Below are 20,434 nucleotides of genomic sequence, written 5' to 3' on the forward strand. Positions count from 1 at the left end.
CCTCCTCACTACCGTTACCCCAGTGGCACCTTACTCCTCCCACCACCACCCCCCTCCTCCTCAAATTCCCAGCATGGCCACCTCTCGAGTTAAGTCTGGAATTAACTGCTTCAAAATCATTTATCCCCCTAATCTGTCTAAAGCTTCAGCAAAACGGTTCACGCATAACACCATTGAACATTTTCCTGATTCCCTCTTTGTTGACCAATTCTACAATGGTCATCTTGGGAGGCTCAAAACGACTTCATTTTTTTCCACTCATGACATCCCCTCCTGGTCCACCAGCTTCTATAATTCCCTCAACGTCAACTCCTCCTCATCTCTCCCACATGGGAAAGAGCTAAAAATCTCACTCTCGAACTGTTTCAGTGGCTCCCTCACTATCTCATTTTATAACAATGGTACTGTCTTGATCCAAGCTAAAGACACCTGTCTCTCTCTCTCTTTGACCACCTCTTCCCCTCCCTACTCCCCACCCCTGAGACTGGGTTCTCCCTTGATTCTTCATCTAGCTCCACTCATTACTCCCTATCTCCGCCCCTGACCCCCCTATACTCCACTAGGCCGCTCCCCCCGGGAGGCACAGGCTGACCCTCCTTCTCCCCCTTCCCCCTTTCCCTCCTCTCCCATTCCTCCCCCCACACATTGTGCACCCCCCCTCAACACGTCTGCCATATCGCTAGCTAATACTCTCTTCCTCCACTCTGCACCGCCCTGGTATTCCAATTTTACCTCCTCCCCCCTATCCCTACCTGCCACCCCCCTATTTAGTCCTCCTCTCCTACAACCTGTTCCCCAAGCTAACTTCACACACATTCCCCATATTCCCTCCTCTCCTCTTCTTCTCCTCCCGCTCCCCCCCTCACCTTGTATCCTGAATTCTTCACTAACCCCTTGCATCTCTCTTCATCCCCCCATTCCTCCAGTAATGCTGCTCAGCCCCCTATTCCCCCTCAGTAATCCCTTCCCATTCCCTCCCTCGGACGCAGCAGTTCCACTTTCTGTCTTCAACTAGCCTTCAACCCAACCCCCCTCACTCTGCCTGGGGCCCGTTCCCTCACATCCACCTCTCCTAGCATACGGGACCGTTCCAACCTCTTCCCCTCTCTTCTACCCTAACCTCCTGCCATTCTATGACTCCCCCCTTTCCCCTCCTTGCTTGCCGCCCTCCCTCATCATTCCGCACCAATTTCCCCCCATCTCGACCTCTATTCTTATCCTCCCTACAACATCAACAAAGAAAACTCTCTTTTCACCTCTGATGCACCAAAAACTGCTCTCAACCATCATCTATCTCCACCTTTGAATCTTGTACCCCAACGCCCCCTCGCACTCCCACCTCTCCCTGCCCTCCCTCGCCAACTGCACTCCCCCCGTACCCATCGAGCCACCTGGATGGAGACTGTGCGTGGCCAGCGCCTGCACGACTAAAGGTACCAGCCCCAGTGGCTAACACACCTCTATATCCCTGCATCGGTGGGACCAGCGCCTCAGGGGAGAGCAGCCGCCCATCACACTATACTCAAGTGGTCCATGGTCACTCAAGATGGCCGACGGAGCTCTTTCTGTGGGCTCCTGAGGTTTGGGATCGCCATCGGCGTAAATCCCGAGTAAACCCTGGAAATCGAGCCTATCAAACCAAGCTACTTGCTTCATATTGCTATAATAGATTGTTCCTTACCTGCATCCAGGATTCTCCGGACTCACAACATGGAGAGGCTTGAACCGCGGCCCCCTTCACCGGCCTCACTGCAGCGTTCCCGGACCCATCTGCGTCCGAGTGTTGGCCGCCGGACTGCATTCTGCGCCAGGGCTGCCCTGGCTTCGACAGGCGTGGAGCGACGTCGCCTGACACCCTCTGCCACCTGACCAGAGTCTTGCCTGAGTCTGACCTTGACCGTTTTGTTCCCGCGCCGTCTTTCTGCCGGAATCCACACTGCTGGGGTCTTTCTTCTGCAGGGATCCGTTGGCTGGGGGTGCCGCTGTTTTCCTGGTGGCATCGGATTTCTCTGGCCCGGGATTGCGGCCTCCCTTGGCTGCTGGCCTAGAGTCAGTGGTTCAGGCCCCGGATTGACACCTTGCTCGACTGTGGGTTCGCGGGGTGTGGATCAGGCCCAGACGTGTTCCTCCCTCAAAGGAAGGCCCAAAAGAAAGTGTTTCTGGCCTCGGAGATGCCCCTGTGACGCCCTTCTTCCTGTTTGGGGGCAGCAGCAGTCTCATAGGGGTGACGGGCCTCGAAGAGTCTTCCTAGCTGCGGGTGCCCATTGCCTCGTCGGTGCCGGATTGCTGCCTCCCAAAACCGCCGCCCGCTGAGTCTGATTCGGGCCCGGTGGGGAGACCTCCTTGATAAGCGTACTCTGGAGGTGGCTCGGAGGTGCCAAATTAATTTTCCGTTGCCGCGACGGAGTCATTCTGAAGCGGGAGTCCTGTCCATCGTGAGAGCTTATCGCCGAGCCTCCTCCCTGCACCCTTCCCGATCGGTTCTTATCTCCAGCTATGAGGGGGAAGACCACCACTCCAGCTGCAACCGGATCGGCTCGCTCCTAGCGCCAGAAGACCCAGATCCAAACAGAGCTCCCTCAACACTTCTCTGATGGGCCTGGCTGCAAGATACAGACCGGTATCAGTAAAATAATTAGGTAAGGGTTGTGCCCTCGCCCCTCCTGTCCCTTCTTGACTTCAATAGACTTTTCGTGGACCCTACTCCTCAATTTCCACCACGCCTCCCCAAAGACAAAATTTCTGACTTTCACTCCCCCACAGACTATTGTTATTGGATTTTATCATTTACTTTTGGAGGTTAATTTCAGCACTGAAACCCCATTTTGAGCCCCATCCTCTGTTCCCCTTTTCAAAATGGCAGGTCTAACCCACTTACACGGAAACAGAAGAAGGACCAATACTCCTGACACAGATACATAGAAAGAGACAGAAGACTACGCTCTCACCCCACACTCTGCCTATGGCTAGGGACATTTGACAACCAAAGAGTAAAATACATGGAATGAGTGTTAGGATCAACCCCTGCCCTGACTCATCATCTCTGAGTAATCATCTTATTTATTTGTGTTTGTTTACCTATTTAATTTGCTCCAATTTTACGATGTAATCTGTTTTGCTATCTAATTTGCTCTTGATTTTAATTCCTCCCTTGTTTATCCTACTCCCTTATTTTATCGTGTTTGTTTACCTATTTAATGTGATCCATATTAGCACTGGAATCGGCTTTTACTATCTAATCTGCGCCTGAATGTATTTCCTTGCTTGTTTGCCCCCTTGCTTGCTTCATCATGTCTACCGTGCTTGTTTTACCTTTTCTAACCTACTGAACATCAGTGATGTAATTTGTTTTGCTATCGAATCTGCTCCTGATTTTATTCCTCTCTTGCTTAACCCTACCTCTTTATCTTGCCCCCTATTTTTCAACCCCACACTTTCCCAGCGCCCCCCCCCCCGGCTCCCAATCCTCCTCTCCTCCTCTACCCCCTTCTCCTTTAACTTCCTTCTCTTCACTCTGTCTCCCTCTCACGTCCACCCAACATGCCCCATCACAGCACTGACCATCACCCTCAGGACAATACCCTCTCTAAACACGGCCCCAACTCCTGGACCATTCTCTACCCCCCAAATCTCTCCAAACACGCAAGGAAAATTTTCAAACACAAACTCCTCATCTGCAACCCTGAAACACTCATTGTTGATAACTACCTCAGCCTCACCTCCCCCATTATTACCAACTACATCTTCTACTCCAAACACCCTTCCAAATGGAAGAGCATCTTCCTTCAACATCTCCCTATCTCTAAATCAACCAAAATACCATATGGATTTAAAATATCCACTGCTCCCTCCCCAGCCTTTCATGGTGATGTTGATATCTCCATCTTCAAAACAGGTAACATCCTCATACAAGCCTCGCCATCCCACCTTTCTATCTTTGAACACCACTTTAGCACTATGTCTCTCCTCCTTAACCACTCCTCCTCCCCAACCGAATAGAACCCCTCAAACCTCTTCCTCCCCCCTCCCCCCACTCTACCTCTACTCTCAACCTCCAAAAATTGACCTCACCATCTCCCTCCCTGGACCCCCCTATTGATAACGACTTCCCCATCCCCAATTACCTACTTCTCATCCCCCACTTATCTCCCTCTCTCCCCCTAACCTCCTTAACCCTTAATCCTCGGACCCCTCCTTGAATAACGGTAGCCCCAAACTCCTGTCACCTACTTATCATTTCCCTCCCATGACCCGCCCTCCCCCTGTCCCCCAAACCTCCCTCCCCCTAGACCCAACCACTGACGTACTCCACCGTCTCTTCCCCTCAATCACCTATCACAACTCCTCACACCCCTACTCCTATCCATCCTGTACACCCTGTGCTCCTCCCCATCCTCTCTACCCTCCCCCCTCAGGCTCTACCTACCCAACCCCCAACCCCCAATAATCACACATCCCCATCACACCAATATATTTGTTTCTCACTCGCTTCATGCCCTTTTATCCTCTCTGACCACATCACCTGAAGATTTATACCCCCTGTATAACCTAACCCCTCCACTCACATTTAACAGCTCCGCCACCCATCACTCCATACCGACTACTCTATCTCCCCCCTCACACAGCAGGTCTCCATCCGCAACTAATCACGACCACTCCCTATCCCCAGACCATTCTCCTCCCACCTCCTACGCCCCTTCATTCCTTCCCTGTACCCGGAATACCCCGAGCCTACACAACATCATACTCTACCTACCTACTTTGACTACCGAACCCCTCACTCCTCCCAGCCCCGTCACCCCTCACTCCACACCATCTACCACATCTCCCCCTCACACATTAGTCCACTCTCTGCAAATAATACAGACCACGCACTCCCGATACCTCCGCTCTCCTCAATTGCCCAGATCCTACACAACATTGAATGTGATCTATCTAATTTAACTACGGAATTTGCCCGACTCAGAAAAGATTTCTTCTTCCATAGCACCAGAACCCTCCCTCACCATACAACCACCATCCTCCCTCCCTCAAACATCCCCATTAACAAACACAACCTTTGGAGATCGCTCCCTCTCCGATGCCGTACACATAGACCTCTCCGCACCTCGAACCATCTCTCCCCGTCTGACCTCGCCGACCTATGTAACTCCTACCTTCCTAATCTGCCAACCACCAACCCTCCACTCCCCTATGCCCCCATCCCTGTTATCACAGGGACAAATAGAACCCCCTCCTCCCCCGCTTCCCCCAGACCACCACCCCAACTTACGCTGATCCACTCTTGCCCACCTTCCATACCCAACCCCACACCACTGAAGTGCATGCTTGTTAACTGTCGCTCCGCGGTCCTACACTCCATGGAAATCTCGGAAACCATCCTGAGTGAATCCACTGATATTGCATTCCTCACTGAAACATGGCTAAATGACCACTCAACGAGCATACTTGACCTACTCTCCCGCCCGGGATACTCTATTCTCAGAAAAGACAGACCTAACTGAGTTGGGGGAGGGCTAGCCATTATCTTCAAAAAGGAACTTCAGATTTCCCTTGTCACTAACCCAGGCTACTCCTCCTGCGAATACCTGGAAGCAGAACTGTTAACTCAAAACTCCCTCCCAATTTATTCTACACAACATCTATCGCCCCTGGGACCACCACAGCCCTTCATTGAGGACTTATCGGATCTACTGGCGCAATCAGCATTATCCAACTCAAAAAATCTCTTTCTTGGGGATCTTAACCTCCATTGGAATGATACCAATGACCCCACCATCTCCCTCCTCACTACACTTCTTGAAATCAACGAACTCAAACAACTATGCCAATCTCCAACTCACACTAAAGGATCCATACTTGACGTCATTCTGTCCAGCGAAGATCTGACCTCCGTTACCAATATCATCCCCATTGACTTGTCCGACCATCACCTTATACTGTTCACCATTGCTACCTCAGCAAACCTCCCCGCCCCTAAAACTACCAGACATAAGAAATTGACCAGAAACCTAAAAGGCATCCCCCCAGGTGTTCTACAATCGAAACTCTAAGCTCAACTTCTCCTCATTCCCCCCTCACAAAATGCGAATGAGCTCACGGAACTATTTAACAATACTGTCACAGATATTATTGACCAATAGCTCTTCTTCTGAGGGACTCAGCAACTCTCCAAGAGCACTCCTGGGTTCAGCAAACTCCGATGCAACTCTGTGTGTCGGGTCTTTGTCCTTGGGGCTGCATGGTGGCAGTGGTAGCGGGTTGAAGACTTTGGGCTATCCACTTGCCCCATCAGACTTCTTCAGCAGTCCCTCAAACCCTTGGTTTAATACAGAGATATATAATGAAAGACGGGCACTTAGACTGTCGGAGAGAACCTGGAGACACCATCCCTCACCCTCCCATCTTGCACTTCTCAGACGTGCTAGATCCACGTACAAAAACACACCCTCAAGGAAAAGGCATCCTTCTTCCGCACTCAACTTGATCGTGCCAAAAACAGACCCAGGGAACTCTTCAAAATCATCCGAAACCAAACTTCCCCCGCACCTTCAAATATGACAGCCTCATCAGACAGATGTGAAGAAATTGCCCACTTCTTCTCGGAAAAAATTGCCAAAATTGATCAGTCCTTCCTTCCCACACAACTATCCTCCAACTCCCAATCCAATCTTGTCCTCACCTCTAATGCCTACTCCACATCCCCCCTTCCAGATGACACTTTCTCTCCTCTGCCCTCTATCCTACCGCTCCCCAGTGAGCCTCCTCACCCACCCATTTCCATACCCCCCCTCCACTCCACAGGCCTCTCACCTTCCACATCTCTAGTAACCAACTCCCCTAAATCTCAACTTAAGAATAATGCCTCCTTGCTCAACTTTCTCCCCATCACGGAGCTTGAAGTCCTCAATATAATTAGCAATCTTAAACAGTCCTCCCACACAAAAGACCCAATACCCTCCAACCTTGTCCCTGCCCTTAAGGACATCATCACCCCATTCTGGACCAAAATCATCAACACCTTTCTCTCCACGGGCTGTGTCCCCACCTCCCTTCAGCTTGGACAAATCTCGCCCATAATCAAAAACCCCACCGCTGACCCCAATGACCTAAATAATCTCCGCCCCATCACTAACCTCCCCCTTCTCTCAAAGGTACTTGAAAAATGTGTCCTACTACAACTAGACAAACACATAGAAAATTTCAACCTTCTCGACCCCTTTCAATCTGGCTTCAGAAAAGGCTGCAGCACCGAAACGGCAATGCTCAATGTCATAGATGACATCCTTCAATCACTTGACAATGGCGAGACCTGCCTTCTTATCCTTCTTGATCTCTCTGCAGCATTCGATACAGTCAACCATTCAGCCCTACTTAATGTGCTTAGGACCCATTTCGGCCTTAATGGCACCGCCTACAAATGGTTCATCTCTTATCTACAACACCGAACTCAGCAAATCAAAATTCAAAACTGTCTCTCTACCCCCACTCCTGTCTCCCTTGGAGTCCCCCTAGGATCTAGTCTCTCTCCCTCCCTCTTTAACCTCTTTATGGAACCCCTCACCCTCATTCTTAACCAAGCAGGCATAAATTACCACCTCTACGCCGATGACACCCAAATCTATTACAAGATTAAAACTCATGCTGACATCTTACACCTGAACAACACCCTTACCAAGATCCAAACCTGGTTCCATTCCAATCATCTCAAACTCAACCCTAACAAAACCGAAATCATTCTCTTCTCCCCCAAAAATAACCCTCTACCTGTTCAATCTTGGATCTCTGATCTCAAGGCACTCAATTGCTCACTCACCCTGTCCAACTCCGTCAAATCTCTTGGCATCACTATCGACAACACCCTAACCCTTAATGTTCACATCAAAAACTCTGCCAAAGGAGCCCTCTTCACTCTCCGTCACCTCAAGAAAATCAGACCTTTCATACCCACCGATGATTTTAAACTTGTAGTTCAGTCTCTTGTTCTGTCACGTATTGATTATGGTAACGCCATCCTTAATGGAATCCGCAAGGTACACCTTGCTCCAATCAAAGCTGTGCTCAACCTTGCTGCAAGGCTCATCACGGACTGCAAACGCTTCGATCATATATCCCCGGCTCTCAAATCTATTAAATGGCTCCCTATTGAAGGCAGATCTGCCTACAAAACCGCCTGGATTACTCATAAAGTCCTCCACCAAAACACTCCGCAGTACCTCTCAAAGAAATTCCACATTGCGGGCTCCACTCGACCTCTGAGAAGCACCAACACCCTACTCCTAATCCCACCTCTGCATAAAAAGAAAGCCACACAATCTCGCTCCTTCTCTGGCAGTGTCCCTATTATCTGGAATGCCCTCCCTAAAAACCTGCGCTGTAATCCCTCCTATTCTAGTTTCAAAAAAGACCTCAAAACCCACCTCCTCAATTATTATTGGGGTTCCTAACCTGTGTCCTACTCCTGATCTCTTATCAATCATACTATATTTGTTCAGTAATATATACCCTGTTCTCCTGTTCACCATTTACCTAATTACTTAAATGTATAGCTCCTCCCCCTGTTTATTTATCTTGATTTGTATAATGCTCATGTTGTTTGTACTTTGTATATTTCACATTTTTGTTGCGCTACCTTTCATATGTTTTTATACCCTTACTGGCACATGCATCAACAAAGACTTTTGCGATTCCTTAATTGCGATTTTTAAGGAATCGCAATTAAGGAATTGCAATAGCCTATGCATGTAGGAATCGCTATAAAAATAGCGATTCCTACAAATTCCTTAATTGCGACTCGCAAATTGCGAGTCGCAATTAAGGAATGCCGTCCCAATCATTCCTATGGGCCTCAAGGCCCATAGGAATGATATGGAGATTGCATGAGCAAATTGCGAGTACCAGTAGGTATTCGCAAATTGCTCATGCAATTTCAAGGGTGCAAGGGTGTCAAAATGACACCCTATTGAACCCCTGAAATTGATCTGTGCACATATGTTGCACACACACATGCTCTAAGGGCATGTGTGTGCGCAATATGAAACTTTGAAAAATGCGCAAAAGTGCATTTTTCAAAGTTTTTGCAAATTACCATGAAGTTCAACTTCATGGTAATTTGCTCCCCCTATTAGCGAAATCGCTAATATTTTAACTTTAATGCATTGCATTTAAGGAATCTCAATTTGGCATTCCTTAAATGCAGTCGCAATTTAAGGAATCGCTATTTAGAGATTCCTTAAATTGCGATTTTTGCATTTGGGATGATGCATCCCAAATGCAAAAATACCGGTCGCAAAGGGGCAGATTCTGCTAATCTGCCCGTTTGCGACCAGTTTTCTCGTTGATGCATGTGGCCCTATGTGCCTTATACTATCCTTATCTTGTAAAGCGCTCTGATACCTCTGGGTCTAGCCAGCGCTATATAAAACCTTCAAAATAAAATAAAATAAATAAAATAAAACTTACCATGCTCAGCCCTACTCTCTATGGAAAATAAGTTAGGATCTCTCATCACCTCCATCTCCCAACTTGAAGCTACCATCTCACTCTTAAACACCAAGATTTCCACCTTTCCTAACACCCCAACTCCCTTGGCAAATACTCACTTTCCCAACCCCCCGAAAAACACCTCGCCCCCCACGCCCCAAAAAAGCCAATCACAATCTGTCTTCCGCAGACATCACTAACCTTCTGGAAAGTTACAAGACCTCGAACGCTACCACCCTTCCACTTTCCTCTCTAAGTAACCCTACTATCTACACTATTCTGACCATCTCTTCTGTCAGAACTAATTGTCTGCCTTCTTCCTCCCGGGCACCCTCTTACAAGTATAATATCCCCATAACCCCTTATAGCCCATTCGCCCCTGTCACCAAAACAGTATCGTCAGAGTTGCGCTGTTTGCTCCACAACTGCAGATCTGCAATGAAACACAAACTGGAAATTTCTGACACCCTCATCCTTCACAATCTCGACATGCTCTTCCTCACAGAGACCTGGTTCAATGACACCTCTCATTCTATGTTTGATCTCCTGCTACCCACAGACTACTCTATCTTTAGAAACGAAAGAACAGACAAAATTGGGGGAGGTGTTGCAATCATCTTTAGAAACTCCCTTCGACTTAAGGCTTTTCCTAACAGCTCCTTCCGTTCATTCGAATGCCTATCTCTTGAGCTTCAAGTGCAACACTGCTCACCATTCAGATTCCATGTCATTTACCACCCGCCTGGTGGCTGCTCTTCTTCTTTCTTAGAGGAACTCACCGACTTCATCAGTGACCAATACTCGAAAAGTGACAGACAGATCTTCCTGGGAGACTTCAATCTTCACAGGGGCTCGTTGGAAGATTCCTCAGCTAATATACTGACCACCTTTCTCTCAGCAAATGTTCTTATCCAACACTGCCCTGAAACAACACACTCTTTTCTGAACCTTATTATTTCTAAAGCAGACATGCTTACTATTGCTATCCCTATCCATGTAGACTGGTCTGACCACTTCCTCATCCCCTTCTCTCTTCACCTATCACACTCTATTACTCTTGGCCAACCTAAAAGGACTACTACCTGGTTTCGTAACTCTAAAAACATTGACCTCGATACTCTCTGTGATTCCGCTATGCTATCACTTCCAAGGCTAGACCCGAGTTTGCATGTCAATTATCTCACCTCCCAATGCCTCTCAGTCCTTGCAGTCGAAATCGATAATGTTGCTCCTCTCCAAAGCAACAGGAAATGGCCTATTCCCTCAGCACCTTGGTTCAACAAATCCCTTTATGAAGAAAGGAAGAACCTGAGAATCCTGGAGAAACAATGAAGACAAGCTCCATCCTCCTCTATTCTTGCTACGGTACGTTTAGCAAGATCCAAGTATCACAAACTCATCTTCCTTGAAAAAGCATCTCACTTCAGAACTCTCCTCGACTCAGCCAAAAACAGACCCAAAAAACGATTCGACCTCATCAAAAATCCAAACTGCTCTCCTTCAACCTCCAAGCCGGAGGATTCTCCAAAGAAAGCAGCGGATTTCGCTATATTCTTTAACGAAAAAGTGAAATCATTGGTGGATCAGGTCAGTCATCCTACCCTTCTAGAGGAGCGTAAATCCTTAGTCATTTTGCAGAACTTCGGCACCATCTCTGAAGATGCCCTCCTCAAATGCATCCTTGAAACAAAGCCCTCCAACCATTCTCTTGACCCCATCCCTAGTGACATTGCCATTGACTTCTACACCCATACTCTTTCTTATTGGACCAGTCTGATTAACCTCTCCGTCAGTCAAGGCTCACTCCCTGTTACTTTTAAAACAGGACAGGTTACCCCTCTTCTTAAAAAACCCACCGCTGATGCGAACGACCTCAACAACTTTCACCCAATCACTAACCTTCCTTTTCTTGCGAAAATCAAAGAAAGATGTGTAGCGAAACAAATTTCCTGTCATATCAAGGACAATGATCTTGACAATTTCCAGTCTGGTTTAATTCAAAACTGCAACACGGAAACAGCCGTGCTGCAAGTGATTGATGATGCGCTGCGTATACTCGATTCAGGAGAGTCTTGTCTTCTGATTATTCTAGATCTTTCTGCAGCCTTTTACACGGTCAATCACAACACTCTCCTTAACACTCTTCAAAAGAGAATGGGTTTGGAAGGCGCAGTGCTTAAATGGTTTGCCTCTTTCCTTTCGGACAGATGCCAAATGGTCAAAATAGGGAACAGTCTTTCATCTTCATAGGCGGTAGGGCAAGGTGTCCCTCAAGGCTCTATCCTTGCACCCACATTGTTCAATCTCTATTTGGAACCATTGGGAAATCTCCTAAGTAAATCTGGGATCCTCTACCATCTCTACACGGATGACACCTAAATCTACCTTAAGGTGTCCTCCACACACGATCTCTCAATCCTCAACTCTATTCTCCACTCTATTCAAAACTGGATGCTAACTCATCAACTCATTCTGAATCCCTCCAAAACAGAATTCCTCCTCCTCTCAACCTCTCAACCTCTCTCTCTCCTCCTCCTGTTCAATCTTGGACGGATCAGCTGAATCTACTTAACTCTAAACCTATCGTTGTCGACAGAGCAAAATCCCTTGGTGTCTTAATCGACAAAAGGCTTAATCTACTCTCCCACATCGACTCCATTGCAAAGAATGCTCGATACCAACTGCCCCTTCTGTGGGGGATTCGACGCTTCTTCCCGGAGCAAGACCTTAAAACCTTGGTTCAATTGCTGGTTCTTTCTAGATTGGACTACTGCAATTCTCTTCTTACTGGCCTCCCCAAATCCCACCTTTTCCCTCTTAAATCCGTTCTCCATTCAGAGGCTCGTTTTATATTTGGGGCCAAAAGAAGTGACCACATCACACCCATTTTGTCCTCCCTCCGTTGGCTTCCCATCGAGGCAAGATCAATCTACAAGAAGGCTTGTATCACCCACAAAGCCTTGCACACCTCCTCCCCTCGCTACCTGGCGAATAAACTGAAAATCTCTGGAGGCTCTAGACCGTCTCGTAATGCGGAAACATTACTTCTTGAGCCTCCCACTTTCAAAAGGGAGAGATTGAAGGCTCAATCCTTCTCAGGCAATGAGGTGAGAATATGGAACTCGCTTCCGCCGCAGCTCCGCACCACCACCTCTACCCGGACCTTCAAAACTGACCTTAAATGTCTTCTCTTCCAATGACATTTCAGAATTAATACACACCCTTTCAAGTCCCTCAAATAAATTCTTTCACTATTGTTTATTTGTATTCTATGCCTAAGCAAGCGTGATCCTAGTGTGTTTTTGAGTGACTGCCATCTATTGCTGTATAATACTTCTTCTTGTATCTCATTTGCTTCTGTAAAATGTACATTTGTAACATTTTCCTCATGTAACGTAACTGGTCCTATTGTGAAGCGCTCTGACACCTTTGGGTGAAGTCCACGCTGTATAAAAATCCATAAACAAATAAATAAATTTGCAAATGCTTGTTTTGTGTTATGCCACTGTAACAGCGACATGGTAACTGCTCAGGTGGTACTCAAGCAGTGTGCAGTTAACATAATGTCTATTTTTTAGTGCAGAGCGGTCTCTGGTGGCTGTTTTTAGTAATGCACATAGAATAACTGACATTACACTCTATTATATCTTCGTAAGTGTTTTTCACGTAATCTTCGCTACCTTCATTCATTTATCCAATTTTACTTGCTTTGATCTTGTTGTAATTTCATTAATTATTCACTTTTCTAAATTGGTTTGAGAATTTTACGATTGATTACTTGACTTTAATATTGATTTGGTGCAGCAAAAGTGCACTCATGACATTCTCTGAAGCAAGGTCTGCTGCTTTGTGCCATTTTTACTAGGACTAAACCCAGGTTTTCTCAGCCGATCTGGATTTACCTAAAGTGGCTCTGGATTACTAATTTTGTGGAAGTCCATACCTTGTCCTCCCCTCAGTAGATAATCCAGAATCTCACATTCACTTTGATGAACAAGCATTTGCAATGCAATAGGTCTCGCATTTACGCGAGTTTAAGCTATTGGCATTGTAAATGACAATGCCTTTTATTTATGTTTTAAAAAACAAAATATAAAAAAAAGGCATTGTTATTTACAATGCCAATAGCTCAAACTTGTGTAAATGCGAGACCTATTGCTATGCAAATGCTTGTTTTTATTATTGACGTGAATTTGCACAAGTAAATAATGGTATTTGAGCATTTGGTGCAGATGTGCAAATACTTTTATGAACTGAGCCCCATGTGAGAGGAGCTATGGGGACTGTCCCAGTGGTTAAACTGTCAATTGGATTTCAGTTGCCACATTTCATACCCTGAAACTCTCACCCACCCTCATTGGTTTCTCGATATCTATGAGCAGGACCACTGGAATTATGATTTTGCGCCTGTGGTGTTTTTCGCCTGATTATGGATTTTCTGCATTTGCCACATAATGTATCGACTGCAGCATAATTTGAAGATTTTTTTTTTTAACTCATACGGATCAAAAGTTAATAAAAATGTAGCAAAGTGTATTGCAGTGTAGTGGAAGGCCTTTCGCAAAAGTAGACTCATTACCCTTCAGTTCCTTATTGCTGTATTTCAGTGTTAAACTGTTACTAATGAGATGGAACCTTTTCCCAGACAGTGTTAACGTGAAAAAAGACAAAAAAATGCAGTAGTACTGTCACAACACACAATACAATACGCTATATAATTTAGCCAACCCTGCTGCATAATTTGATCGTCCCCTGTCGCATAATTTCAGTGCCTCTGTCTAAGAACTACCTCTGCATAGACTTAACATCCATGAGAGGCATTATTCACTTTCGATATACCGCCACACAATGGAACACCACGTCTGATTCCCCCTCTTCTCTAAAGTGCCACTCTCGTGGGCAGGGAGGCACAGTACACAATGACCCATGACTCCCTTCAGACCCATGAAGCACCCACAGCACCGGAGAACCTTACACGTGACCCCCTGAATGCACATTTAGGGTGCACTCACCTACATAGAGCACAGCCACTTGGACACAGCTCCACATTGATAGCCCTAGTCAGTAGCCATCCCTCACCTGTTGTCGAGGCCAGTCTTCTGGCTTGGAAAGGCTCTTGGTAGCCGAGGGTTGTAATACCGAAAAATGCCATTTTGGGTAGGGAGAGTTCGGTGTGATGGCTACTGCACTATCTTGGCGGTGAGTCACTTGTGATTTAGGAAGGTGTGGTTGGTGCTGCTATGTATGGGGTAAGTCTGCTGATTTGGGGCTGCTGAGAAGGGTGAGGATTAGCGGCCTCTGCACTATTTAGGTAGTGAATCTCTTGTTGTGAAGTACAAGTGGGTGTTTCGGTGGTCCCTACTGTGTGTCTTGGATAAGTAAGTGTCTTGCTGTTTGGTGGAAGGGGCGAGTGGCCATGGGTTGTTTTTGCTCCCCCTAGTGGATGATTAATAGAGAAGGTGAAGGCTTTTCTTGTTGCTGGCTGTCTGGGTGTGGGGGGTGCCTCTTTTAGTATAACAGCCCTGTTGTTGTAGGGGGTCTGTAATGGTGGGGTGTAGTATCTGCGAGGTTGGCCTATTTGTCTGGGGTCACTGACTGTTGCTGTCTCTGCGGTGGGAGTAGTCAGAGTACTGTATCTGTAATGTGGATTCGTCCGTAACGAGTCTGTTGCTGAAGAAGTCTCTTCCGGCAGCACATCGGGTTATTGCCTGGAAATGTGGACCTCTGCCATGCAAAAATCTATTGTTGTGTGGAGCTCTCTTGCCAGGTGTCGCTCGGAGCCCGGGCACAAACTGGTCCTCTATCTATCGGAGTCCGAGGTTTAGAGCTATTACTATGGCAACCATACACAAGACTCGGGTCAACATAAATAAGCTGTCGGATGTCAGTGGCTCACAAAATGTAACAAAGCCACTAACCTCTGAAGATCGTCAGCGGGAACAACGGCTTGCAGAATGGCCTCTCTATTCCCCAGAGCGTAGTACCGAATAGAGCAACTCTAATGCTGCTATGCGACACTACGCCTCGGGGAAAAGGGAAGTGGAGAAAACAATAAACGTGGCTGCCAAACGGTGTCCTACTTCTCCTGTTCACCCTCTAGCGTGTTGTGGGACGTGTAGAGATCTTGAGAGCAGGACTGTATGCACACAGGAGAGAGGAATCACGGGGTTAGGGAGAGACAGTACAGTAGCTTTCCTAGATATGACTACTACCCATACACCTGCTTCTTACTTACTGAGGACACCATAGTAGGCTCTGTAATGAGGCACTGAGGACCAGGGCAACCTTAATAAGTTGTTTGGCGGTTGCTGCACCTCAGCAGGATCAAGAACCAAAGTACGTTATAACGGCAGCAGAGATAAACAAGTACAAGTACTAGTAAACGAATAAACCAAAAAGGAAAACCCTTAAAGTGAGCGCACCTGCGCACCAGGAAAGTTAATGGTCCCACCTAAATACCTGAATGGCAAATACTCAATAATCACAGGAAAATCCGGAGCTTCAGCTGTGTCCAACAGGGAGCGTCTCACGGAGCTACAGCAGTCCTGCGGGGAGCACCTTCCGCTCTGCCTAGCTCTGGGACACCGAGAGTCCTGGTTCTGAAGTAGGTAAAGCACTCTGGAACTCTTCTCCAGCAAGTGCCCTTACTGGGAAGATGAGAGAGAGTCTATTCTGGTTTTCCTCAATGCCACGCAACTTGAGGATGAGGCGGAGCTATGAGAGTCAAATCCCTGGTTCGCTCTGCGGAGCGCCGAAGGTGAGGTCTGCGTGGTAATGCAGGAAGCTTACCTACGAGCGTAATACCGTTTCGTGGCAGTTAGCAGAGAACAGCGGTATCTGGACTGCGGCTTCTGGGGTCTTCAAACAAACAGGATCAGCGAAGGAATTCCGTTCGGGGCTCAAGCTTGAAGGCGATTGCAAAGCCCCGCGCTGTAACAGAGGCGGGGCTTTGTAGCGTCCGTACAAGCCGTGAGGCGTGTATCCGTTTCCGGTTCTCCGGCCGTTGGGCCGCTGGGAGTTGTAGTTCCCAGCGCCTCGAGGGCCCCTAGACGGTGTCGCGCCGCCCTGCTCACTGCCTCTTGGCTCTTGTTTGGCAATCCTAACACGGGAATGCGTATATCGCATTCCGTGCCTTGTTACTTTGCCAGTGATCGCTACACAAGCCTCCCCGGCTCAAATTGATTACATTATGGGAAAGATTGAAACCCGAAGTGATGTTTGCAGAACGAAACTGCGTTGAACGTCTGCAGGGATATGAAACCAAAATAAAACCGACACAACGCCAGCCTCTCAGAGAAGGGGGGCTCGAGCATGAGGCAAGGACACAACGTGAAGAGACTCTGCACGCATGAGCTGCAATGCTAGGTGAGTGGGCGTTGCCTAAGGAAGACAGAGCGGTTACCAACCCCACTTCCAAAGAAACCCGACAGAAAACCAAGGACTATAGATCTCGTAAGCGACAGCGCATGTGCTGCAACGCAGGCGAGACCTAATAAGCGTGCAGCGCATGCGCTGCAACACAGGCGAGACCTAAAAAGAAATTAGCACTAACGTTAGTGTTGTGGTATTATATTCTCCTCTTCTCAATGTAACATTCTTACATCAGTGTCATGTCCACAGTGTAGTCTGATGAACAGGTGCATCTGCTCCGGGGAGAAATGTTTCCGTTTTGCATTTTGCAGTGCAGAGGGAAGTCCATCATACTCATGAAGCTTCATTTGTGTCCTACCTTCTAAAGTGCACAGGTCTGAAACTGCTTCACTCGCCCACCCCCAGTGTGTATTGTGCACACTGGTCTAAAGCTCCTTGTAATCCCATATATTTTAGTATGTAAGCAGGCCGGAAGCTGTATTCAACTTTATCCTGTAGTGTGGATCGAGGCATTGAGCAATTTTAACTATTACCTTTATGCTTGCCTTACGCTGTTTAGAACCACCTCTTGTATAATGTACTGATACCTTCAGCTCCTTCACTCATTCCTTGTCCTTTTACTTGTTTTAAGCTGCATCAACCCTGACGCTTGTCTCCTGTACACAAGCCATAAGTGTTGAGCGGCTGTGATTCTCGCATGTACACAGCCCTGACATGTATTATCTATTCTCCTGTACCAGTACCTGATGCTGTCTTCCCCCTTCGCTGGATCTTGTCAACAGGCCTTTATCTGCTTTTAACCCTGACAGGTCTCATGTTCCCAGGCCGTAGAATGGGCTTCAAGATCCAATGGGCTTTGAGACAGGAGTCTGCGTCTCTCCTCACGATCCTGCTTTGCTTATGGTTCAAAGGTGAGGTTTCTGCAAAGGAAATGCATTGCAAACATTCCAGCATTGTTTCCTAAAAATGTGCCTCCTTCTAAGGTTGGTAGAAATCGCTCAACAAGCAACAAATATTTCATTATTAATTTTCTAATTTCATCGTTAACTTTATAAATACCACTATACTCACATGCTCCACCACAAAGTAAATTAAGCGTTCTTCGCTCCATCAATCAAAGCGTTCTTAGCCTAATACACTGATCAGATCCTTGCACCCAGTGCCCATGTTGGATTAATCCATTATCCCACTCCCCCTGCCAGCACACACTGTCCTCCGCCCTGCCTACCCATCCAACCCTTCGCTCTTCTGAGCTTCAAGCATTCACCTATTGCTTCATCCATCTGCATTTTCAGCTGCCAGTAGGCCCCTAACCACTTCATCCAAATTTCAACCTATTTCACCCACATCACCTACCCCTGACAACTATCTGACCTGCCCTTTTTCAAAGAACTCTCCCATACAACAACCTTTAGAGATTTGTCAATATTTCCAGCCTTCCTGTGAACAAATTGAGTACAGTTTATTACCTTCAACAGAATGCTCTTCTAAGCACATTTCGTTCATCAAACCCTTCAGTTCATGCAGTGTCCAACCTAGCGGTAGGAATACAACCAGTTCTTCCAAGCAAAACCTGGGGTTGGATTATGAACCCAAAAACTTCCAGTGAAGTCACTCGTGGAGTCCCAGGAGGGTGACTGGACCTCAGTCGCAACAACTGGCGCAGTTTACCACTGGTGTCCGGGGACCACTGTCCTATTGGACCCCAGACTGGAGACCCAAGTGCTCCTCTTCAGCACTTGACTCTCTCAGGATGGTGAGGCAGAGAGGCCCAAGGGTAACTCAAGGAGGTGTGGTGGGGGAGACACTCAGTGCATAGTAAAACAGAACACCCCTTGATAGCTGTACTTTATAGAAAGAAGCGTACTTCAAAATACACAGTAAAATGGAATTGTACATAAAATGATGATAAAAAAGAAAACCATATCTCTATAGCCCCTTTCTGGCCACAGGCGGGATACCAAATGCTAATAAAGTGCTCAAGCCCTAAGTGATGAAAGAAGATTTAATAATAAGGGAATGGGGGGGGGGGGTAACTATGGAGAACAGTATCCATTAGTTCTGTGAAGCCTCCAAAATTGTGGAAGCCAAAAGAGCAACACAAATTTAAATAACTCACTTGTTGCAATTCAAAGTGCTACCAGTTTTGGTGGCTACTTTTCAAAGTTAAAATGTTTCACTGCCAAGATTTGGGCTGCTGGTGAAGATATAATTTATAGAATGCAGCTTGCTGGAACTGGAAGTTTTCATGAGCTTGGTGTCTCTTCCTCAAAACTGATCAGGACCAAGCAATGCCCAGGAACCCCCTCGAAAGGTCTGACGTGTGCACCCAAGCCTGACAAACAGTGGTCACTTACACGAGCTGGGGCCATGTCTAGTGCCGAGTGGTTGGACACAATCCACCAATGTTCACTGGCTCACCTGCTAGTCGGGGGAGCCGGGGGGCGGGGGGAGGGGGGCACAGCTGGCCCTGGTGCATGTCGACCAGAATCCCAGTACTAACGAAAGTCAAAGTTTTATGCCTCAGGTCCTGCTTATTGTGGCTGGAGGTTTGTGGTGGTATCAGTGCCTCTAGGAGAGGGGCTTTGATTGTGCCCAACAAAGCCTAACACAACAGACTGAGGGCTCAAAGGCGAATCTCCAGAACCGTGCAACCTAGTAGGGTGCCATAAACAGATCCCAATTCAGCGCAAGATCCCCAGGTACCCTACTTACCAACTTTCCAGGCTAGGGATTCAAACTGAGATAATGCTCAAGGCACTGATGGAATATTTAGCGTGGCACAAGTATAAAGTTTACTTGGCTCCACGTTGTATGCCACACAATCCAAAGATGCAGATTGTGGCAGAAAGAAGGGGAAAAGCTGGCATCTCTGTGGTAGAAGCTTTGCACAACTACAGAGGTTAATGGCCTTCCACCCCTAGCAACACAAATACTATACTGGGCAGGAAGAAAGGAACGTAAAAGAGTTGGCTCCCAGATCAGCAGAGAACATTCCTCCACCATGCACTATTTCAGACATGTTTAGAAACCTCTCACTCAACCGCAACATGCACGAGCATATGGCCCTCAGTATTTATCTGACCTACTTATATGAAGGTAAAGAGACCTCAGCTGGGGGACACTTGGCAGACCTTTTACATGAGGAGGCCAGCGGGCAACTCCCCCTGAGTGGAACAGGTTGAAGGCCTCCCTCTCCACTACAGGAGAACACCACAGGACAGGCCAATATGGCTTTCCAGAGCCATGCACTTGGCATTCCATTCCAACACTGAGTGCTTCCATCATCCAGCAAGATGACCTCTGTCCGCTCATCCGTCCCTTGGGCACACAACCTTTCTCCACTGAAACCAGTTGCCTATGTCTTCAATCCTGCACTGTTCCTCCTTCACTCATCTATGCTCTTCCACCCTACCCTCCGACTTCCACAACATCCCATTATTCCACAAGGAGCTGAAGACCTGTCTTTTTAGTAGTCGCACTAGATCCTGAGTGTGGTTGGACTCACACCTGCTCAGTCCCTGGACCCCCTCCCTGGTGATAGAGCGCTCAACAAATCTGCATAACATGTCATCCAACA

The 20,434-nt window shown here is 47.3% G+C and overlaps 1 protein-coding gene across 2 annotated transcripts in view; it reads left to right on the forward strand.

Annotated features, from left to right (window-relative positions):
• Positions 1-20,434, forward strand: part of NPHS1 (NPHS1 adhesion molecule, nephrin) — a 526,308-nt gene that overhangs the window by 242,024 nt on the left and 263,850 nt on the right. For both annotated transcript variants that reach the window (XM_085615945.1, XM_085615944.1), the window contains exon 4: positions 17,664-17,765. In XM_085615945.1, the coding sequence (XP_085472071.1) occupies positions 17,669-17,765 (97 nt within the window). In that variant the 5' untranslated portion in view covers positions 17,664-17,668. The remainder of the gene's footprint in view (positions 1-17,663; positions 17,766-20,434) is intronic.

This window comes from Triturus cristatus, chromosome 7, assembly GCF_964204655.1.
Source record: "Triturus cristatus chromosome 7, aTriCri1.1, whole genome shotgun sequence".
NCBI classification, from domain to species: domain Eukaryota; kingdom Metazoa; phylum Chordata; class Amphibia; order Caudata; family Salamandridae; genus Triturus; species Triturus cristatus.